This window comes from Euleptes europaea, chromosome 1, assembly GCF_029931775.1.
Source record: "Euleptes europaea isolate rEulEur1 chromosome 1, rEulEur1.hap1, whole genome shotgun sequence".
Lineage (NCBI taxonomy): Eukaryota > Metazoa > Chordata > Lepidosauria > Squamata > Sphaerodactylidae > Euleptes > Euleptes europaea.
Genome location: NC_079312.1, coordinates 33,629,891 through 33,654,296, shown reverse-complemented (window position 1 = coordinate 33,654,296; position 24,406 = coordinate 33,629,891). Strand labels below are relative to the sequence as shown.

At 43.0% G+C, this 24,406-nt stretch overlaps 1 protein-coding gene across 2 annotated transcripts in view; it reads left to right on the top strand.

Moving 5' to 3' along the window:
* The window catches only part of FHIT (fragile histidine triad diadenosine triphosphatase), a 1,210,431-nt gene that overhangs the window by 412,290 nt on the left and 773,735 nt on the right, over positions 1-24,406 (top strand). Inside the window, exon 3 of one of the 2 annotated variants that reach the window (XM_056858181.1) lies at positions 16,092-16,217. In XM_056858181.1, coding sequence (XP_056714159.1) covers positions 16,115-16,217 — 103 coding nt within the window. In that variant the 5' untranslated portion in view covers positions 16,092-16,114. Of the gene's footprint in view, positions 1-16,088; positions 16,218-24,406 lie in introns of both variants that reach the window. The other variant, XM_056858174.1, reaches the window with a different exon arrangement.

Here is a 24,406-nt window from a genome sequence, read left to right as displayed (position 1 = left end):
CAGCAGGGGAGGGGTGGGTAGATGGCTTTTATCAGCTGCAAATCGAGACCTAGACCTCTCGCTGTCAGCGCGTTGACATCACTTCTGGAAGGGACATCATCATGTCACAGACGACATGGGAGACACCCTGGTTTTGGGGCAAAAATTCTATGGTAGAAGCTGTTTTACCATAGAGTTTTGCCCAGATACCAGAGCGTCTCCCATATTGTTGTTGACGTGATGATGTCACTTCTGGAAGTGACATCAATGTGCTGATGACAACAAGGCCTAGGCTTTAATTTGCTGCAGATAAGACCCCTGTCAACTGGTTGTATGGTGCTGGGGGGAGGGGGGCCAAAGCGGGGAATCCCCTGCCTGTAGCAGGGGTCTGGAAACCCTAATCTGCTACTGTCTAGGAATTCTCCCAAATTCTATGGTGAATTGGGGAAGTTTTGAGAGTATTGTGAATGCTGTGTCATCACTTGTTCATTTAAGGTATTTCTGTGTTGATCTTTCAGCATGCCTAACCATCCTTTAATTTTTCCTTTGATTTCTTAGGTCTTGTAGAACAGATCTTTTAGTCTTCCTTTTTGATGTTCTGTTCTATTTCTTTACACTGGTTGTTATAATAATTTTCTTGGACTCTACATGCAAGTCAGTGGAACAGTGCATTTAGACTTCTGATTCTATTTCTATAACCTTTTATTTTTGCTTCTCATTTATCTTTAGCAGTTTTAAGAGTTGAAGCGCCTTTGAAGCTTTTAATTTCTTTTGGCTATAGGAATAATCTTTGTGCATTCTTCCGTGATAATATCTCTAGTTTCAACCTATGGTTATTCTGGTTACATGGTCTTTAAACTCTTCAAGAATGTTGTTTAGATTGTATTTTGGCTTTTTGAATGTTTTGGTGTTTTTCTTCAGCTTTATTCTAATTTTCAATATTAACAAGTCATAGCCTGTACTAGGGCTGTCGATTTGGTTCGGCCCGAACTGAGAAACAGCCGAATTTCCCCTGATTCGGCAGTTTTTAGTTCGGGACGAACCGAACTCAAAAATGGCGGGAAAACGGGGGAGCCAAATTCAGCGAGTTTGAGAGTTCACGAATAAATTTGGCAAATTCGGGGTGCAGCAGCATAACCGTCAGTAAGCAGCATTCTCCCCCGGCCAATCGGTGGCCAAGCTGGGTCTTCTTCTGGCCAATCAGTCAGGATTGAGTACTGGAGGAATCAGCTGCTGTGCGGCCCGGACGGGGAGAGAAAGAGAGAGAAATCCTTGTGGGGGGTGCATGTGCACATTCGCTCCTTTCCGTGGCTGCAGGGGGCACATTTTTGGGGATAGAGACCCCAAACTTTCAGCGGAGCTTCAGACGAGCCTTCTTAAAAGACCCCCCAAGTTTTGTAAACATTGGGTCAGGGGGTCCCGAGATATGGGCTCCACCCCTTTCCCCTCCCCCTTTTCCATTTCCGTGGCTGCAGGGGGTGCTTTTTTGGGGGTGCAGCCCCCAAACTTTCAGCATAGCTTCAGACGAGCCTTCTTAAGAGACCCCCCAAGTTTTGTAAAGATGGGTTCAGTGGGGGCAGAAATATGGGCTCCCCCTTTTCTCTTTCTGTGGCTGCAGGGGCACATTTTTGGGGGTGCAGCCCCAAAAATTCAGCATAGCTTCAGACGAGCCTTCTTAAGAGACCCCCCAAGTTTTGTAAACATTGGGTCAGGGGGTCCTGAGATATGGGCTTCTTTAGGTGTGTGATCCATTTTTTCCTGGACATTTGTATAACAGCTTTCAATTTCTTCCCCTTCAGCATCTGCAGTTGGGGTTTCCATGAAGTCTGATATTATTCAGTCACTTTGCATTATAGCCCCTGAATGCTTGTGCTACATCTCACTATTAGAGCAACTGGGTTTCTTCTCAGTAGAAAAGAGCAAGAGCCCAGTAGGACCTTAAACACTAACAAAATTTCTGGCAGGGCATGAGCTTTTGTAAGTCTCAGCTCACTTCTTCAGATATGTCCTCTATGTTTGTCATTTTCAGAGTAAAACACTCTGCAATTTCCTGGTTGAAAATGTCCTAATCCAGTCCAATTTAGTTCACTCACTCCCAGGATTGCAGTGTTTAAGCATTCCGTTTCTCATTTTACAATTTTGAGTTTACCTTGATTCACACTTCTCACATTCTATGTTCCTATTATATGCATTGGACAGGTTTGGACTTTCTTTTTACATGCCTTCATTAGGAACGTACAGTATACATAAGGCAGAGCCAGAAGAATGCCAGAAAAGAGTTTACCAATTTCCCCTTTGTGTTTCTTTCCTTTTACAGTGGGGACACTGAGAAACATGACATCAGAACAGCTAGTTGAGTTTCCCCCCATCATGTCACACAGCTCACACCTTCTTCTGATATGGGAAGTCTGGCAGTAGTACTCAACAGGTGGCCATAGGACTCACCTATGGATGATGCTGGCCCAACACTTAAGGCATTGTGATGTATGAAAAAATAATGACATTCCTAATATTTTTATGGAGCTGTTATTATCTGGAACAAGAAAAAAAGCTTTTAAAACAAGAACCATCTGACAATCTTGGCAATTGTGCCAACATTTGACCACAACAGATGTCTCCAATCTGCAGAGGTTTACAAGTTTACCTTAATCAGGCTTGTGAATTTTTGTTATTTGCAAATAGTAGGCTTATTGGTATCCCTAAATCTCTGCAAGAACCCCTTAATCCATTTTAAAAATAAGCTCAGGGGCTCAATGTCCTAGCCAAGCTTTAATGCAGTGTTGAATCTTCAGCGGATGAAAAAGTCATGCACCGAATTTTCACATGCGTACCTTCCAATAGGTCTCAACGTTTCTTTTACTCACGAACAGTAACATGCTCCCTTGCATTTCCTTTGCTAAGGGACAAGCTAAGTAGGTTGTTTTATGTCAAAGCATAATTGTACAAAACACAAACATATGCTCCATGGTACCCTGGAATACTTTTGTAAGCTTGCTTATGCTTAGCTTAAGCATTCTCAGAGTGCCTCCTCTCCAGAGAACGAAACGTGCTCTAGTATTACTTCACAACTCTAAACATTCACACAACTCTGTAAAAAAATCACTCGTGTCGCTGTGTACAGCAAGTAAGGACAATGAGAAACTATAAAATAGTCTGTGTACTTATTTAAATATTTTTATCCTGCTTTACTTGCTGTAAGTTTATTTATTCTTTGTTTTACTTTATTTAAAACATTTTAAAGCTGTCTTTCCATCAAATCAAGGATCCAGAAGGTGGTGAACAATAAAATCATTAAAACAAGATTTAAAACACATATAAATGTATCAAAACTATTACAAGAATTACAAGAGGCCATCTTGGCCATCTTCTGGTCACTAGGGGTGTGGAGGGGGGAGGTAGTTTTGAATTTCCTGCATTGTGCAGGGGGTTGGACTTGATGGCCCTGGTGGTCCCTTCCAGCTCTATGATTCTATGTAAACCCATGAACCGGAGGAAGGGTAAATGAGAATCATTGAGGGAACACCAGACAAAATTAAAAAGTCTTCACCCACTGAGACAAATGAATACCCCTGGGGAGGGAATTCCATCATTTTTGTGCCACAACCGAGCAGGCCCTTTCTTGGGTTGCCACCCATCTAGCCTCAGATGTCAGGGGCACCCGAAACGGGGCCACTGAAGATGTCCATAGTAGTCAGGTTGGTTCATATGGGAGTAGCCAGTCCTTTAGGTATATAAGATAAATAGAGTCTCAGAGCAGTCTGCAAATAGATATTGGATAAGGGTTTGCCAGAGGGGCATCTTCTTAGGGGGTAGACCTGGAAATCTTTGTGCTCTCCTGAGCAGGAAGCAGAGCTTCTCCCCAGGACTGCCTCTCAGTTAGCAATTGAAATGAAATTGGAAAAAAACCAAAAACATAAAATAGGTCAAACTTATTTCCCTGTGACATCCAGCACAATGAAAAAAAAAAAAAAACCTTCTCAACGGTTTGAGAGGCTGGTCCTTAGGAGCCAATCGTGTGGAATCCATCCCTCTTACCCTGCATGATACCTTTACACACAGAAGTCCCTGACTATGAGGAAGACCAGGTCTCCTGCTTCAGCAGATGTCCCACTTCCCCTTTTCATTGCTCACTGAGGGTCAGCTGTAACCATACGGGCCGCCTAAACTCCCGGACTGGACATGGCAACCTGATATGCAGGCACACAACTACTGTTCCAGCCGCGCGCCCGGCCCAAAAGCTACTAGGACAGCCGCTGCGTGCTCCATGGAAACTGACATGGCCACTCCTGTGCGCTCCGTGCAGCCGGCAGCCAGGAAGCAGAGGCAAGGGCAACCTCCAGTGAACCTGAGACTCCATGTTCCTGTTTGTCCCTGTTCATCCCTGTTCGTCCCTGTTCATGTAGTCCGTGCCAATACCCCCCTCCCATTGCAACATCAGGGATTAATGGGCAATCAGCAGCGATCCTGATATCAGCAATGAGTTGTCCTTCCAGCTATGCAGCAGCGATCCCCAGACGTTAGCAGAGATCGAGCCTTTTGTTTAAGAACGTTAATCACTTCAGCAAAGATCTCCCGGTTTCTCCCGAGTTGCAAAAGCCATTGGAATCAGAATAGATTTCCAAATTCTCACTACCCCACCCCGGCAGCCGAAGATTTATCCTTTTGTCACCTTTTGTCACCTGGGAACCTAGGAGGTGTAATCCCATCACCCCATCCCCAGAAAAACAGTATATCTGGGGTGACCCCAGCCCATAATGTTACCTTAGGTCTTTCCTGGCATACTTGCCGTTACTCTGTTGGTCTGGTTTTGCGCAGCTTGACCACGCTCCCTCCTGCCTCACTGGCCGAGTCTACGGGAACCCCATGCCCCGCCTTTTTTTCTGCTATCTTAGTCTATTGGAACTTGGACACCTCCTCTTCAAGAACGGTAAATATTACCCCACCAACGATCCCTGCCAAATGGGCATCTGTCTGTATTCTGCTACCTTTATTTCTTAGAATCTCTGTATGTTTGGGTTGCATCATTGAATGAAAAAAATGACATAAACGCTCTTAATTCGGAAATCCCTTGTCTGTCTTTATTCTTAAGGTCACAGTTAATGGGCTCTGGTATAGTTGGTTGATCTCGCTATAAAAATATTAAGGTTACCGATCTGCTTAGCTAATTCCTCATTCAAAGAGCATTTCGGGTAACACAGCGGGTGGAAAATTTTTAATGACACCATTCTGGTGGCACATCTCTTCCAGCAAGCACCCAGAAGTGACCTCACAATCCTGGTGTGACAACAATTTAGGCAAAACTCTACAGTTTTAACGTAGCGTTTTCTCAAAGTTATCAGCATAACATCAATTCTGGTATGTGCCCAAAGTGATACTGCACTGGTAGCAAGGCATCATTTCATCCCCACATTCCCTCCTACCCCTCACTGGTTGCCATCTTCTTTAGCAGGTCTGGTGTCATCACTGGCTTAGTAGTTATCTTTTCCCAGCCATTTTGAATTCCTAGTTTCATGAAGATCTTTGCTGTTCTCCTTTCTTCCCTCTCTATTGTGGGAGGAAGATATGCCTGTTAAAAGTTAAATCTGGGCTCTGCCTTTTCCTGCCCTCATTCTATCTTCCATCTCCTGGCTGGCTTTAATAAAACATTCCTTAGTATCTTTCCTTATTTGGCAGGATGTCACTGGGCATAATGTGTTTCCTTTCTCTCTGAGGAGTTCAGGAGTGGTCACCATGCAAGTTAGAGCAGCTTGGGTGAGAAGTGCTTCTGAGGTGGATCATGAGGGCCAACACAGCCTCATAATATAAAAATATCAATAGACTATTAACACATTTATATTATGGTTACAGTTTATTAAGAAACTAAGGGATAGTAATTTGACACTAAAGATGGTAGTTGTCAAATATCTTGGTTTAAGCATGTGATATCAACTTTATGGGTAGTGGTAATCTCAGTGTTATTTATCTTATGCTGTTTTCCTATTTTTTTCAATTTTGTATTCTTTTTATATCTATGAGGTTTTTTGAGTTTTTTCTGTATTTTGTATCAATTATTATAATAAAATAAAATAAAATAGGAAAAAATAAAAATGTCAACAGTTGCCTATTACCTGACTGAGTTTAACATGTCTTTATATGTAAGCGGAAGGGGAGTTTTTTTTTTTTTTTAATATCACAAGACAATGTTTTAAAATGTCTGAGATTTGTCATTTCCTACTGGTAAATGTCAGCCTGCTTGCTAATTACTGAGTTCAGTCAACTCCTACTGATTTTAATTTTTTTTTTTTAATCACCCAAAGTATTAATTGGGGGGAAAAACCCAAAAAGATGTTATAAGCATATTCATTTGTTTAATTGGTTTTATGATGTTTTTAAAGGCCACCTTTAAAATGGCAAATAGAACACTCTGGGTTTGGGGAAAAAACATATGCAAAAATGTAGATTATTTGTGTGACACACACTAAAGTTAAGGAAATAAAGTGTGTCTTCAGCGAAATGTTATTTATTGATTAAATTCATTTTTTCCTTTTGACATTTTCTAAGATGCACCGGTTTGCCCTTTGGTATCCAAAATGGTTCCCTAAAAATGTATTTTTGGCATTTTTACCGCTCCTAAAAGGGTTTGATTATGTCAAAATGTGACATTTCCACTCACAGTACCAGTGTGCTCTCCACTATTTTAGTGTAATAATGTGTAATGAAGGAGAGGCACTCCAAAGCAAGTTCTTATTCTCTCCCGTGATGTTTTGCTGTCTGTCTGTTCCACTACCTCTGCTGCTTCTGATGCAGAATAAAAAGCAGAATCTATGCAATTCTTCATGCAGCTGTTTAACTGTCCTCCCATTATTGGCGATATCAGCAGGTGGCAACAGTCTAATCAGTGCGTGAGGCTGTCTAATGCTGCTTCTATCAAGGACAATAATGGGGTAAAGGAGGCATGGAACCTTTTTATTCCCTAATTCTTTACATTAGCAGTGTTCCAGAAATGGAAACGGGGGATGCTCAAACACCTCTCTTTTCAGATGGAAATTTGTGACCCAGAACCGTGGGGTGGAAAAAGTTTGATTCTTTTTCAAACATTTTAAAAAAGGATCCAAAAAGCTTTGGGCGTGCTAATTTTCACACTGCTTTCTTTGTCCTCATCCATTATCTATGTTATATGTAAAAAAAATAAATAAAATAAATAAAAAGAAGTGTTTCAGTCCCAAGAGGGGGAGCAGTTGCATGGCTTCTCTCTCTAATCTAATCTTGTCCATTTTACCTGGTTGTGCCTCGAATGCAAATTCTTTTCTGAGGCTTCCCCCCATCTCTCCCCTCACCTGTGGGCCCAATTCACCCAACTGGAAAAGAAATCCCTTTATAAAAGAGGTGACTTCTTTGGCGGTCTCAATCCTGCTGGATAGGGTGGAGGAAGCTGCATAGCTGACTCCCAAAGCTTGAAGAAAAAAAAGACGAAAGATTTATACGATCTGAAGAGCAACCATATTCATATTCATTGGGTTTATATAGGGTTGCCAACCTCCAGGTACTAGTAGCTTGAGATCTTCTGCTATTACAACTGATCTCCATCAGATAGAGAGCAGTTCACCTGGAGAAAATGACCTGGCAACCCTAGCCATTCTCCTGATGCGGTTGTCAAGAACATGATAGGGTCTGAATTTTGAAGTACACTCAGAAAAATATATATCTTGGTGTGTTTATTTTGGGAAAATATCAGTTTATCAAACCCAATACTGAACTGAGTTGAGAGGAGTTTGCTCATTGCTAGTTTTTGGCAAATTGTTGCAGTCCTTGCTCTATGACCAAGTTTTTTTTTAATTTGTTAAAAAATGCTCTGGGTGACACAATATTAATTAGCTAGGCATTATAAGGCTGCTGTATTATAAAACCAGCATGCAGAGGAGGACACAGACATACTGAAAGGTAAAGGTGCAAGCACCGGGTCATTCCTGAACCATGGGGTGAAGTCACATCCCGATATTTACTAGGCAGACTTTGTTTACGGGGTGCTTTGCCATTGACTTCCCCAGTCATCTTCCCTTTACCCCCAGCAAGCTGGGTCCTCATTTTACTGACCTCGGAAGGATGGAAGGCTGAGTCAACCTTGAGCCTGCTACCTGAAACCAACTTCCGTCAGGATTGAACTCAGATCGAGAGCAGAGCTTTTGACTGCAGGACTGCAACTCACCACTCTGCGCCACGGGGCTCTTACACATACTGAAAATATCACCTTTTTGTACAAGGACAGAAAAGGGATCATTTAAATAGTACATAATGACTAATCAGTGTTTCCTGGCAAGGAGGGTAAAGTATCTTTGGAGGGGAATTCTGTAAGGAAGCAGGATGGTCTAATATAAAGAGTCTCCAAGATAACTATTTATTGATTCATTCACTTCTACAAATTAACATCCCTCCCCGTTGCCTTCCTATCACATGAGATCCCTGGTTGCTTTACAGAGCCATTTTTAAAAGTCTGCTGAGAATCCTATTCTGAGGAGAGTGTTCTTAAGATAGTGCTGTTAGAGAAATGTATCTGTTCCATATCTAGTGATAACTACTGTGTTAATTGTGTGTGCGTTAAGTGCCGTCAAGTCGCTTCCGACTCATGGCGACCCTATGAATCAAAGCCCTCCAAAATGTCGTATTTTTGACAACCTTGCTCAGATCTTGCAAACGGAGGGCTGTGGCTTCCTTTATTGCGTCAATCCATCTCTTGTTGGGTCTTTCTCTTTTCCTGCTGCCTTCAACTTTTCCAAGCATGATTGTCTTTTCCAGTGATTCTTGCCTTCTCATAATGTAATCAAAATACGATAGCTTCAGTTTAGTCTTTTTACCTTGAAAATCCTATGATGAGTGTTTTTTTTTTTAAAAAATAATTTTTTTATTTTGTCAAATAGGGGATACAAAAAGGAAAGAGGGAAAGGGATGGGGGGGAAATCCATCTGGTATGAACAACAGAGTTTTGTTCTCAGAAAATAAAAAACAATTAATATATTCAACCTTAATTATCTAACCGTGGTCTTGGTATTTTCTTTCCTGACGTTTCACCAGCAGCTGTGGCAGGCATCTTCAGAGGAGTAACACTGAAGGGCAAATTTTGTCAGATTGCACAGAGAAGCCATTGAAATTCATAAACATCAGCACAACTTTAACAGAAAAGAAGAGAGTTTAAGAATGAATAAGCTTGGCTTCCTGTCCTGAAAACCTCCAGACTAACAAAGACTACAGTCAACAATAGCCATGCAGATTAGCTTTGGATTTCACACATTAACAGATCACTTCAGGATACAATGGTTCCATATTAACATACCACACCCTCATTAGCACATTATCTTGATACTTACAGGACAGTGGTTAGCACATTATCTTTGTTACTTTTTGCAGGACAATGATTCAGCTCAAACCCAACCCCTTTCTGACTATATATTACTCTTCCTACACACTTGACACTGAGAGACACTGTCCTTCAGTGTTACTCCTCTGAAGATGCCTGCCACAGCTGCTGGCGAAACGTCAGGAAAGAAAATACCAAGACCACGGTTACACAGCCCGGATAACCTACAAGAACCAATGAACTCTGACCGTGAAAGCCTTCGACAATATTTTAATTATCTAACATTTTCATGAAGTTGGTTTAGCTACCTTTTTCTAAATATGAATTTTAATGATATAATTAGCTAATTATCCTCTAGCATATAGATATAAAATGATTGCCATTTCTCATTGAACTGTTCTATTAACTCATTTGTAGCAGAGTTCATCATAAAAGTCATTTTGGCCATGTTTGCATAGTCAAGCATTTTGTATTTCCATTCTTCTGTGTCAGGCATAGACGTTTGTTTCCAGGTTCTTGCCAGTACAGTTCTTGCAGCTGTTGTGGCATATTTAAACATATCTGTAAATCTCATGGGCAAGTCGGGTGTTATTATGCTTAATAAAAAAATATTTGGGGTCCAGTCTTATTTTCATTTTAATTATGTTATGTAGTTCATGTTGAATCTTCTTCCAATACGTTTGCATCCTTGGACACGTCCACCAGACATGGAAATAGGAACCATCAGTCTGTTGACATTTCCAGCAAGCCCCTTATTTCCCTTTCAGAGTAGCCATCTGGGAAATCATGTTGGGCGTCATATACCATCTGTAGAATGTCTTGTACCAATTTTCCTTCTTGACTTGCAGTATATTTCAGTTCTAGAGTACAAAGTTTTTCCCAAGTCTCCATCGTTACCATCTCTCCAAAATTTTGCATCCATTTAATCATGTGTGTTTTAACTTGTTCCTCTTCAGTATCATATTTCAGGAGTAATTTGTAGATTTTTCCTAATAGATGGTCGTCGGTCTTAGTCAGAAGTGACTCAAATTCTGTCAGTTCCTGGAATTACCCAGATTATAGACAGTCTGTCTTCTAGTAAGATCTCAATTGAAAATATGTCAGCCAGCTTATCTTTTCAGACTTGTCTTGGAGCATTGATAGACTTTTGATCTCTCCTGATGAGTCTCCTATGATGAGTGTTAATTGAGGGATCAAGAAATACTGCATATCAAGTCATTATGGCTCTGCGGTTCTAGGATTCACTTAGGTTTGAGTTGGGAAATACCTGCAGATGTGGGGAGGAGCCTAATGAGATTGGAGTTTGGGGAGTGGAGGGGCTTCAATGTTGAATAATGCCATAGAGTTCACCTTCCAAAGCTACCGTTTTCTCCAGGTGAACTGATCTCTTTCGTCTGGAGATCAGTTGTAATCCTAGGAGATCTCCAGATACAGCCTGGAGATTGGCAACCCTAGTGACTGCTTACACAGTGACTCAGCTTTGTGTGCATTGTTTTTATTGTCGTCCTCCCCATCTCCAGCTGATTAATCATACACAAAACCAAATGCTCCAAATAGAAAAAAAAGAGTTTTCTGCTTTCAACAATAAAAACAAAGCCATCACTACTGAACAACAGAGGAAAAAACAATTACCCTTGCATCAACAAAAAAGAAAAACTTTGAAAAAGAAAAGTGTAACAAGCCCTCCTTAAAGAAAGTGTATGAGGCAACCTCTTCTGGGGGTTGACTGATTTCTGGTGGAGGCCAGGCGAGAGGGATGAGTTGCCAGCATCCAGTTGGGCCCTGGGTTCTCCTGGAATTACAAATGATAGACTACAGAGATCAGTTCCCCTGGAGAAAAATCTTGGGTTGACTCTATGGCATCATCTCCCAGCTGAGCTCCCTCCCCTCTCCAAATGCCACACTTTTCTGAGCTCCATTCCCTAATCTCCTGGAATTTTCCAACCCAGAGTTGGCAACGCCCGCAGGATAGGATGCTGGGCAGATCTAAGACACCCACCCTGTAACATTCTGATGGGAACCTGTGCAAATCAGGAGGTCATTTCATAAAGCCTTTCTTTGCACGCGAGTGGTGCTGCTGAAGGAAGGCTCAGTGGGACAGTGCCCTCCTCCTACATTAGGGTTGCCAGGTCTCTATCAGCTGGAGATCAGTTGAAAACAGCAGGAGATCTCCAGCTAGTACCTGGAGGTTGGCCACCCTATCCTACATATGATATATAGGTGTAAGGCTAGCGTGCATTTGAATCCATGTGTTGTCCATCTAATGTTTTGGGAGTCAGGATCGCCGTCAGGCATGGTTCCTTCATGCTTTCTTCCTTTGCTCGTGAAGAAGAGAGGAACCCCAGAGGACTCCATTCACTGTTTTGATTGCTGATGCCTATGTGAAAAATTCTCAGAATCGTTACTACCTAGTTTAACGATATGTAATTGATCAGTTCTTGTAGGTTATCTGGGCTGTGTGACCGTGGTCTTGGTATTTTTTCTTTTCCTTTCCAAGACCACGGTCACACAGCCCGAATAACCTACAAGAACTGATCAATTACATATTGTAGGTTCTTGTAGGTTATCTGGGCTGTGTGACCGTGGTCTTGGAAAGAAAAAGAAAAAATACCAAGACCACGGTCACACAGCCCAGATAACCTACAAGAACTGATGAACTCTGACCGTGAAAGCCTTCGACAATAATATGTAATTGAGTTTGTGTGACTAGTTACAACTATCCTTCTTACTCTCATCCGGTTACATGTTTTTTTTCAATTCACTTTGGTTTCCACCCTGCAAAATGCTAAGCAGCTCTCAGCATGCTTGGTGGTTTGTAAAGTGAAGTCCCAAATGCAGAATCAAATCTGTGGTGTTTTAACAAATATATCTGTGACCTGGTAAATTTATTTTACTAGTTGTAGAAATTAGGATAACTTTTGCTGGCGATGCTCAGCTGATGTTGACATTTAATGGTAAATGTCAGAATTACCTGACATTCTCCTTGGGCATCTTAAGAATTGCCAGTAAATGCCAACAGTTAGCCAAGTAGCTGGTATTTACAACTACGCATAATTTAATAGCAGATAGGTCTCTGTGTCACCTTCAACTTTGGTGTCCAAATCTTAAGCACTGTTAACACTCTTCCACATTCAACAAATAACCTGACCTGTTCCAGACCTGTTTCATGCTGCCATTTTAACTTCAGCCAAACTTTGTTTTTCTCTCTTGAGATATGCCAGTATATTGAACAGACATATGCTGTATGAATTGTGAAACCCTTAAACACAACGTTAACCTCGCCTCTTGCTCCTCTCAATATTTGTTGCCTTGTAAAAACTAAAAAAAAATAAAAAACAATAATGCCGCATGCTATTACTGCAGTCTTTGGAGAAGGGTTTGATTATATATTTTCCCCCTTCCCGAATCTCAAAGCCACTATTAAGCAGGCTGGGGGCCCACAGGCACTCTAGCCCCCTAGCAATTCATCTGGATAGTTAAAATAAAAAGCACTAGGTCACCACTTTCGATGTCCCTGGAGGCTTTGCCTATAGAATCAGAGCAAACCTGCCTTTATTCCCAAGGTCATCAACTTTCTGCTGGAAGTGTTTATTATTTCTGTGTGTGGCAGGAAGTGTCTTCTCCGCTTCTGCCTGTGTGCTCCCTGCGTCTGATGCTCTTTCCTCTCCTAATTCTATTTCCGAGGTGTTAGCTCTTCCCCTCTGTTCTTTAGTGTCAGAAAGTGGTTTCTTGCAGGCCATACAGGCCTTTTGACATTCCCATTTCAAAATGATTGCTAATCTGATTCCTCCTTCCCAGCGGAGTGAAAAGGAGAGGAGCCTGGCACTATAGCAATACAAGCGTTTCTATAATGGGGTTTTTTTTTGGGTTGGAAACAAAAGCTCTCAATGTATTCTATTCCATACCCCTCCTTTCAGAGCTCAGAGAAAAGACGTGCCCCTCTCTCTTCCCCATTGATAGGGTTGCCAACCTCCAGGTACCAGCAGGAGATCTCCTGCTATTGCAACTGATCTCCAGCCAAAAGAGATCAGTTCACCTGGAGGAAAATGGCTGCTTTGGCTATTGGACTCTATGACATTGAAGTCCCTCCCCAAACCCTGCCCTCCTCACGCTCCACCCCAAAAACCTCCCGCCGGTGGCGAAGAGGGACCTGGCAACTCTAACCACTGATCCAGAATAACACTGCAATCCTAAGAGTTACACCATTCTAAACTCATTGAAATCAGTGAACTAAGAAGGGTGTAACTCTGCTAAGCAATGCACTGTGAGTGAAGCAGTGGCTGCTGAGTGTATCTATTTTTTTATGTTATTTATCATCTGCCTTTCCGGTTGAGACTCCAGGCGGATTACAAAGTTAGGCAATAAGGACCAGTATAATACATACAAATGAACAATGAAACTGGATCACGCAACTAAGGAAGTATTAAACACTAAAAAAGAATAATACATCCCATAAACCGGATCTCACAATTAAAATGTTTTTTAAAACTGTTTTCACTTATTTCTACACAATGGGGTTCTCTGTCCTTCCTTTACTCCATGCTGTCCCTGAGCAGTAGAAATGTGTTCATGCGAAAAGCATCACCCAGAACAGAATAGTCCTCTTCATTCTATGCTTCCGCAACCAAAGTGCATCTTCCTGTAAAGTGCTGGCTTGTGCAGTAGGGTACAGTAGTAGCAGAGAGCCAGCGTAGTGTAGTGGTTGAGAGCGGCAGACTCTAATCTGGAGAAGCGGGTTGGATTCCCCGCTACTCCACATGAAGCCTGCTGGGTGACCTTGGGCTAGTCACAGTTCTCTCCGAACTCGCTCAGCCCCACCTACCTCACAAGGTGTCTGTTGTGGCCAGGAGAAGGCAAGGCAAGTGTAAGCCGGTTCGATTCTCTTTAAAAGGTAGAGAAAGTTGACATATAAAAACCAACTCTTCTTCTTCTTCTTCAGTGTGGTGTAGTGGTTAAGAGCAGTGGTTTGGAGCGGTCGACTCTAATCTGGAGAACCAGGTTTTATTCCCCTCTCTTTCACATGATCAGTGGAGGCTAATCTAGTGAACTGGATTGGTTTACCCACTCCTGCACACGAAGCCAGCTGGGTGACCTTGGGCAAGTTACAGCTCTGTTAGAGCTCTCTCAGCCTCACCTACCTCACAAGGTGTCTGTTGTGGGGAGGGGAAGGGAAGGTGATTGTAAACTGGTTTGAGTCTCACTTCAGTGGTAGAGAAAGTCGGCATATAAAAACCAACTCTTCTTCTTCTTCTTCCCAACCTCCTGGTGGGGCCTGGAGTTCTGGAGTTACAAGTGATTGGCTGACTACAGAGATCCGTTTCCCTGGAGGTAATGACCCAGGCTAGCCTGATCTCATCAGATCTCAGAAGCTAAGCAGGGTCAGCCCTGGTTAGTATTTGGATGGGAGACCACCAAGGAAGTCCAAGGTTGCTATACAGAGGAAAGCACTGGCAAACCACCTCTGTTATTCTCTTGCCTTGAAAACCCCATAAGGGGTCGCCATAAGTTGGGTGCGACTTGATGGCACTTTACACACACACACAATGGCAGTAGTGGAGGGCAGACTCTGTGGCGTCACGTTCCTTCTGAGCTGCCAACCCCTCCCTAAACTTCACCCTTCCCAGGCATTGCCCTCAAATGTTGAGGACTTTTTCCAGCTGGAGTTGGCAACCCTATTGGGCAGCCACACATTGTCACTTAAGGCTCTCAGACCTCAAGCCTACAGTCGGTCTTGAACTGGTGACCTAAGGGGTTTCAGGTGGAGATTCTGCCTGTACACCACCACTAAGTTCTGGGGAAAAACAAACACATGTCTGCAAGCAAACCAGCCACACTGGGTCGTGTGGTATTTGCTTGAACCCCGTGTCTGACTTACTCAGTAGTTTTAGTGAATAGGAAACTGAACCTCACAACCACAGGCAGACCTGAGGTTTTCATCTCCCTACATTTTGGCAACACATACCATATGCAGGAATATTAGAGCTGTCATTAGGGTTTCCAGCTCTGGGTTGGGAAATACCTGAAGATTTTGGGGTGAACCCTGTGGAAGGTAGGGTTTGGGGGGGGGAGGGACTTCAGTGGGGTTTAACACCATAGAGTCCACCTCCCAAAAAACTGTCAACTGGAGATCAGTTGTAATCCTAGGAGATCTCCAGCTACCATCTGGAGGTGGGCAACCCTAGCTGTCATACATATTTGCAGTTTTCTACCTGGTGATTCCTAGGATGGTTTATGGTTGATGAGTTATCTCATTGTGGTTTTCACTTACTAAGGAACATTTGTTTCACGATGGGCTTGGCTTGGGTAGAACTCAAAACCGCAGATCGTTTTACTAGGATTTGGCTTGCAGACAACCAATCAAGTTCTGGTTTGCTTCAGCAAATGCTGGTCTCGTCTCCTTCACTCTGCCCATGCATCTCTGCGGCTGGGGAGTGCATGAGAGTGGTTCTGGGTTCATGCCAAGAGGCTAAGGATGACACAAGAATTTTGTTTAACCCTGCCATGGAATGAAGAAGCCCACCCAGTTAGAAATACACAACGTTGCCAGCTAAATTGGATGGACCATTGATTGTTGGTTGACTCAGTTTGGCCAACGACACAGATGCTCATTAAGAAATCAAACAGGTTAAGGGCAGGAAAGTAGGATTGTTGGAGGTCCGCAGAGACCGCTGACTTGACACACGTTTTGTTCTCCAAAATGATTTCAGCTATCTTATTTGTATTTAGATCTGTGGAAGTAAAGCATAACCACTGATGTGACTTTGACTGTTCTCTTCAGCAGGTCCCGCTTAGAGACGTTCTAAGATGTCCCTCCGATTTGGGCAGCACCTCATCAAGCCTTCTGTGGTGTTTCTGAAGACGGAGCTGTCATTTGGGCTTGTGAACAGGAAGCCAGTGGTCCCGGGTCGTATCCTTTTTTACTTTTGACTTAAAAAAAACAAACCCAATACCAACATGGCTTTGATAAAAGACATTTTGGGGCTCTCGGCACTCCTTCGGGAGAAGTGGAAGCCGTCTCTCTCCTCACACTGAAGAACAGGTAAGATGTTACTCATATTTATTCTGAAGCCAGTCAGTGGAACATAATATGCTTGATCAGTGTTGCAGAACTTCTGAAAGTGGTTGCTTAGCAACAGTGACCTTAGAGGTGAATTTTCTCCTGCCCTTTTCACCACAGAAGATGTATAAATAAACAGGTGCTTCTTTTTCTTTCTTTCTTTTTTAAAAAAGGGATTTTTAAAGTGTATCGAAGATACTTCTCTTTTAACTGTCATATTATTGGCTCTGAGATGCCGTCCTAATTTTACTGATACTGTCACAAGCATTTTGGCCCACGCAAATGCTTTACGAGGTGCGGTGCTAGAATAAATTGCAATGGACCCGGAATAAAGTGTCTTAAGGTGTCAGCTGTGCTAGTCTCAAAGCAGCATCTCCTTGCTTCTCTCTGATACCCATCTAGGTATATCACCTGCTGAGGCTTCTGTGGGAAGAGAGTTGTGTATAACAAGGGGAAATCATAATTAATGACTTCATAATTAATATCTTCTTCACATTTATGTCCTGTCTTTTCTGCCCGGGGTTTAGGGCAGCAATACAGATGGCTATGTATTTCCAGCTAAACTGATCTCTTCGCATCCTCAGAACACCCCCGTGAGGTAGTCTAGGGCAAAGCTTCTCAAACGGTGGGTCGCGACCCCATGTGGGGTCGTGTAACTGAATGTGGGGGTTGCGAACAATTTGGCAAGAGTATAAATTTCTTTTTGATTTATTATCAGTAAATGTTTGATTTGTATACCTATTTCTTATACCTATATACCCGGGGTCGCATGCACATTTCTTGGGTGAAAAGGGGTCGCGAGTGGGAAAAGTTTAAGAAGCCCTGGTCTAGGGTGAGATAATATGACTGACCCAAGGTCAGCCAGTAGGATTCATGACAGAGTAGAGGTTTGAACCCAAGTATTCACAGACCAGCGCTCTAAGCATTGCATTACTGGGCTAAATTCTGTGCAGCTCCAATGGAAGGCAGTGGTAGATTTCCCCACAGGTTCCCATTCCCCCAGTCATGCCCCCAGAAGACTCCAAAGGACAACGGTCAGGATTGGGGGACATGTGTGGACAGGAACATCGTCAAAATCAGCCCTCTCTGCGTCTCCCAGAGGAGCCTCGGAAGCATGGCTGGTGGAGGAGGGATGATTTTGATCACTTCCCCTCTTTAGAACAATCCCCGTGTCGTGTGTTTTTTCATCCGCCTGGGATCACAGGCCGTGGCTGAGAGACTCTACCACACCACCTTCTGTTGCTGCTGCGTAGGATCCAGTCCCATTGACTTTCCTCATGTCAAAAAAAGGTCCCTCAGTAGCTGTTTAAAAAAGGGCATTGGAAATGTCATTCTTTGTGTTGGTTCAGCTGTTCCTTTAGTGGCACTGGAAACGTTACGAGATCCTGACCGCACAAGGGAAATAGGTTTATAGGCAACTCCCTGCAGCTGATCTTGGTCCTTCTTTCCATGGGTGCTTCATGTTCATGGAAGTCAGCAATAAGACTTTGAAATGGTCGCAAACTGAGAGAAGGCTACAGGCAAACGGCCCTGTGTGTTGGTGGTTCTTCAGCTGTGGCCACAGCCTAGTCATATCACATGCAAGTCAACAGAGAACTGCGGTCTTGCCAGCATGTGTCTCCAAGGTCCTAGCCCTGTTCTGTAACAACTATATCACACCTGAGAGTACAATCCAACCTCCAAAACTGCCATTTCCTTCAAGGGAACTGATCTCTAATCCCTTGAGGATGGTAACCCTAAAGGAGGCCCAATCCCCCTGCTACTGCCCCAGAGGAAAGGCTGCTTCTGCTGTGGTTGGTTTGGATCACAGCTAGTTTGTGGTTTAAAAATAGGTTTTGTTGAGATGTCTCAGCGTGGTGTAGTGGTTAAGAGCAGTGGTTTTGTTGAGATGTCTCAGCATGATGTACTGGTTAAGAGAAGTGGTTTGGAGAGGTGGGCTCTGGCCTGGAGAACAGGATTTGATTCCCCACTCCTCCACATGAGCAGCAGAGGCTAATCTGGTGAACTGGATTTGTTTCCCCACTCCTACCCACAAAACCAGCTGGGTTAGTCACAGCTTTATTAAGAGCTCTCTCAGCCCTGCCTACCTCACAGGGTGTCTGTTGTAGGGAGGGGAAGGGAAGGGGATTGTAAGCAGGTTTGATTCTGCCTTAAGTGATAGAGAAAGTCGGCATATAAAAGCCAACTCTTCTTCTTCTTCTTCTTCTTCTTCTTCTTCTTCCTCATCTTCTAGACTATTAAAAACTTTGAGCACATTTTATTTAGAAAACTGGGACACAAGTGAGTTTTAAAAATAAACTAGTAAAACGGTTAAACTTTATTGTTGTTAAATTTAAAGCTGCACGTGATTTCATAGGGATAATATTGTATCTCGAGGTGTGTGTGTGTGTCCCAAAGTGTGAGTGTTGGCATAAGGAGCCTGGAAAACAATTCATTTTCAGGCTTTCTAAATAAAGATGTATTAACTTTTTGTTGTATAATTACTGTATGCCTCTCTGGCAGCTGTATTTTCTGGCTCGGATTTGGGTTTGAAACTCTGTAAAGTTGTGCGTTGGGGTTTTTTGTTTTTGCTTTTTTTGGTAGTAAGTTTTATCATGACGTATTTTGAAATAGCTGATGTGTTGTATGTAGTATAGTCTTTGGTTTTTGTTGTTGTTGTTGAACAAGTGTTCAGTTACTGAAAACAAAAGCCCAGCCCTTCCCCTTATACTGAGAGATAAAAGCTAGAAGAAGGATTGCAGTGCTGAAGACAGAGAATATAGTATGCAAAATAAAGCAATTTACTGCTGTAAGCCAGTAAAAGGTCTGCATAAAAAAACACTTATCTGATCTTGCAACCAAAAGGATATTTCCTGTGCTTTATAGGAATAATCTTATCTGCTTTGTTTCCCTCACACTTACGGCATTCCTTTTAATACACACACACACACACACACACAATAAAATGTTAATGTATTTGAATTTCTATGAAATGAATAGTGGGGGGGGGGAGAATGAGTTTAAAAGCCAATTCGCTTCATATGTCAGGTTAATTAACTTGTATGTTTTGAGAAATCCAGAATTAAAAGGATCAGGAGTACTTTGTGCTGGAATTATTCTGAGAACGGGGTGGTATTCAAGAAGGCAAGCAATACAATACAACCCACTGAAAACTGCTTATGCAGAGGCCCCACTGAAATGCATAGGAATTGGACATGGTAATTAGGTTATTCAATTTTCCTGCAATGATACTGCTTACTCTTAGGGCATTCTTAGGTGACTGTGTATAGCATCAGCAACATCACAGTGCTGTCTGTGTGCAAATTACCTTGTGAACTTTCTCCTTTCTGTTTTAAAAAGCATGTCCTCCATGCTATCCAGTCAATGCACACAAATCTGAACTGTGTTAGATACATTGGAGGAAAGATTAGCAAATATTCCTTATTTTAGGAAGAAAATATTCCTTGACCAGTCCTCTCTTTTTAAAAATTTGCCTTCCTGTAGGGTTGGATCACTGGAAGGGATGGTGGCATAGTATAGGCCGATCTCGTCAGATCTTGGAAACTAAGCAGCGTCAGAACTTGGAAGGGAGACCACCAAGGAAGACTCTGCAGAGGAAGGCAATGGCAACCCACCTCTGCTTCTTGCTTGCCTTGAAAGCCGCTTGCTGGGGCTGCCATAAGTCAGCCGCGACTTGACGGCACTTTACACACACAAGGTTGGATCCAGACTAACATCTCTGCATGTGCAAGGGCTTCCACCGGGAGGTTTTTAGGGCGGAGCCTGAGGAGGGTGAGGTTTGGGGAGGGGAAGGACTTCAATGCCATACAGACCAATTGCCAAAGCGGCCATTTTCTCCAGGCAAACTGATCTCTGTTGTAATAGCAGGAGATCTCCAGCTAGTACCTGGAGGTTGGCAACCCTACTAGGGCCCCAAAGAGATTCCCAATAGATTGTAATGGAGCCACACTCTTTAAATTTTAAAGAGCCGCTGAGTTTGCTGCCCAGCGCAAATCGGGCAGTGGGGGGATTCGGCATCACTTAAAATTGTTTAAGAGTTTTAAGTAGCCCCTTTTCCCAGCTTTTTTGAATAAGGCTTTCTTTTTTGGCTCTATTCAAATAGTGCCTTTTTTAAATTCAGCATATCTGAATGTACACCTCTAGATTTCACTCCAGGGAAACCAAATAACGTTATTTCAGACTGAAAATAATACTTTATGGATAGTATTGCCCTGAACCTGAATTGGAGGGCAGGAAGGGTGGGCAATACAATCTCAAATAATTCAGTCAAAGAATCTTCCTGTATCACATTGGGCCTCACTGGGAAAGCTTTCTGAGGGAAGGGGGTAAAGCCCCACCTGTGAATGTGAGTTGGAGTAGAATATGAGCACTTTTGTCTATTTTCAAATGCTCCCCAAAAATGGCTAGGGAAAAATAGGCGTATTTTTGCAGGGGAAAAGAGAAGAAGAACTTTTCACAACAATTCCATTAATCCTATTTTTAAAAATCTGTTAAGGTCAATTTGTGTCTTTAAGAATGCAACCAGGCTTTCCTGACAGCGATTCCAGGAGATTTTTGGCCTTACAAACCCTCCCTTCCCCTGGAAAGGAAGGTACTTTATCCATCTACATGTACAAAAAGTCTTTTGCTTCCTGAACATGGTGAATTGAAAATGTGATGTGCAAAAGTCTGCAGCTGAGATGCCAACAGCTTTTATATTAAAGTGCCAACATATTATGGTTTCAGGCATAAGCGTCTTTTCAGGTTGGGACCCTGTCTTCATGCCAATTTAATTGTGGTTTGGACTCTTCTCTCCTCTCTTTGTCTGATATAACATTCACTGCTGATGCTTTTAAGGAGCCAACGCTTGTATAAACAGGGAAATCACCTACTCAGGGAGCAGGACCTCCGGTGGGGATAGCTGAGCTTCAGGTGCTTAAGTGGCCAGGCAGGATGTGTTTACACAACCAATTATCCTGTGATAAGAATCCCTTAATCCTATAGGGTCAAAGCCAGAGATCAGTTATTTGAGTTCTGTGTCTGAGAGAAACCCTTACATTCTTACTTTCTATGCCGTAGAGATTTGGCAGACGGGTGGAAGAGGGCTTAGAGATCTTTTACTGAGAAGTTGAAGTTCAAGATGCTCTTGAATGTTTGTTGAATAAAGACGGAATGAGAGAAATGAAATAAATGGAACAAAGCAGAGGTGAATAAAAAGCCAAACAATTGATGTGTGATGAATATATGTGATTTTTAAAAAATGACCAATAAAGGGGCTGAATAAATGAGATGAACAGAAAATTGCATAGTATGAGGATGAATGGTGTTAAGTGAAAGATAGGAAATAACCTCCCGATGAGTATTATATAATAAGTATATGTGAGCCTTTCTTTGCCAAATAAGACGAGGCATAGATAAAGAAATGGATAAAGAAGAAGTTGGGTGCAGCTTAGCTGCAGAAGGGAAGGCTCACTGTGCAATCTCTCTCAGCCTAATCTCATAAAATGGAGGGGTGGAGAATCACATACACTGTAGAAAGGTAAAAGGTCAAGGTCCCCTGTGCAAGCACCAGGTCATTCCTGACCCATGGGGTGACGTCACATCCCAACGTTTCCTAGGCAGACTTTGTTTATGGGGTGGTTTGCCAGTGCCTTCCCCAGTCATCTTCCCTTTACCCCCAGCAAGCTGGGTACTCATTTGACCGACCTCGGAAGGATGGAAGGCTGAGCCAACCTTGAGCCAGCTACCTGAAACCAACTTCCATTGGGATCGAACTCAGGTCATGAGCAGAGCTTGGACTGCAGTACTGCAGCTTTACCACTCTGTGCCACGTGGCTCCTGACACTGCAGAAAAGAGCAACCAAAATGATTAGGGGACTAGAGCAAGTGCCCTATGAGGGGCGGTTAAAATGCTTAGGGTTGTTTAGCTTGGAAAGAAGGAAGCTGAGGGGAGACATGATAGAGGTCTATAAAATTATGCATTGTTTGGAGAGAGTGAACTCTCCCATAATACTAGAACGCGGGGTCATCTGCTGAAGCTGGAGGGTGAGAGATTCAAAACAGATAAAAGGAAGTATTTCTTCACACAACACACAGTTAAATTGTGGAACTCCCTGCCCCAAAATGTGGTGATGGCTGGCAACTTGGAAGGCTTTAAGAGGGGAGTAGACATGTTCATGGAGGAAAGGGGTATTCATGGCGACTAGTTAAAATGGATACTAGTCATGATGCATGCCTATTCTCTCCAGGATCAGAGGAGTATGCCTATTATCTTAGGTGCTGTGGAACACAGGCAAGATGGTGCTGCTGCAGTCGTCTTGTTTGGGGGCTTCCTAGAGGCACCTGGTTGGCCACTGTGTGAACTGGAATTGATGGGCCTTGGTCTGATCCAGCAGGGCTTTTCTTATGTTCTTATGCTCTTACTGTCCTGACCTCCTTGGAGAAAGATTGGGATAAAAAAGTACTAAGTAACTAAATGAACTGAAGTAACAATGAATAAGTTCCCCAAATCATGTTCCTCTTAATGCTAATACAGGGGTGGAGTGGAGGATTTACAGGAGAGAAAACCAGTGTGGTTGGTCAGTCAGTATTGTCTACTCAGACCGGCAGTGGCTCTCCAGGGTCTCAGGCAGAGGTCTTTCACATCACCTACTTGCCTAGTCCCTTTAACTGGAGTTGCTGGAGATTGAATCTGCCAAGCAGATGCTCCACCACTGAGTTAAGAGTGCTGGACTAGGTACTAGATGACCCAGATTCCCATGAAGTTATCTTGGGCTAGTCGCACCCAACTTCTCTCATGGGCTTGTTGTGAAGATAAAGTGGGGAATGGACACCCCACATGCACCACCCTGAGCTCCTTGAAGGAGGGATGGGATAAAAATGTACTAGAGTTTTTAGATAATGGCTGAGAGAATCTCATCATTATACTTTTTCCTAGTCTGTAGAAGACAGGAGCCTGAGTCCAATTCCTGGCAAGAGGTGACCTGAACGTTCACTAAAACACAACTTGTGATTCATAATTTGTAAACGTTGGAGTTATTGATTTGGGATAATACTAGATCTGAATTGGAAATCTCTGGTATCTTGTCAGTGCAAGGCATTCCATGCTGAAGACTTACATGCTCAATATAATCCAAGCAGATAAATTATCTTTTTCATATGAAGACAAACAGTCCTTCAACAGTTACAACAAGAACTGATCTGGAAGCTTTTACTGAGTCAGTTCTAAAGAAAAGAAGCAATGGGATGAGCAAGGAGGGGATGCATAAAGCAAGACCTTACAGTAGAAGGCCAGAGACTCTCAGAAATTGTGATAATAAGAATGTACAGATAGGCGTATTTTTTTCTAAAGTTTGATATATATGTTATCCTCCAAAGAGCTCAGGACATTGTTTCCCTGTTCTCCACTGTATCTTCTCAATAACTGGGCGAGGTATAGGCTGAGAGAGAATGAGTCGCCCAAGGTCACCCAATACATTTCACGGCAAGGGTAAATTTGAACTTTGGTCTTCTGGTTCTAGTCTAACTGCTCCTCTTTGGGGAGGGGTCAGTGGTTTAGTAATGCTTGGCATGCAAACGATCCCAGGTTCAATCCCCAACATCTCCAACTAAAAGGATCAGGTTGTAGGGGATGTGAAAGACCTCAGCCTGAGACCCTGGAGAGTTGCTGCTAGTCTGAGTAGACAACATTGACCTTGATGGATCAATGGTCTGATTCAGTATCAGGCATTTTGTGTGCTGCACCACAGATAAGAACATAAGAAGAGCCCTGCTGGATCTGAGGTCCATCTAGTCCAGCATCTTGTCTCACACAGTGGCCAGCCAGTTCCTCTGGAGGTCGAAGAACAGGGCATAGAGGCCGAGGCCTTCCCCTGATGTTTCCTCCTGGCACTGGTATTCAGTGGTTTACTGCCTCTGAACATCGCCGCCAGGGCTAGTAGCCACTGATAGAGCTATCCTCCACAAATCTGTTTAATCTCCTTTTAAAATTGTCTATGCCTGTAGTCACTGCTACATCCTCTGGGAGAGAATCCCACATTAGAATCATTCGCTGTGTAAAG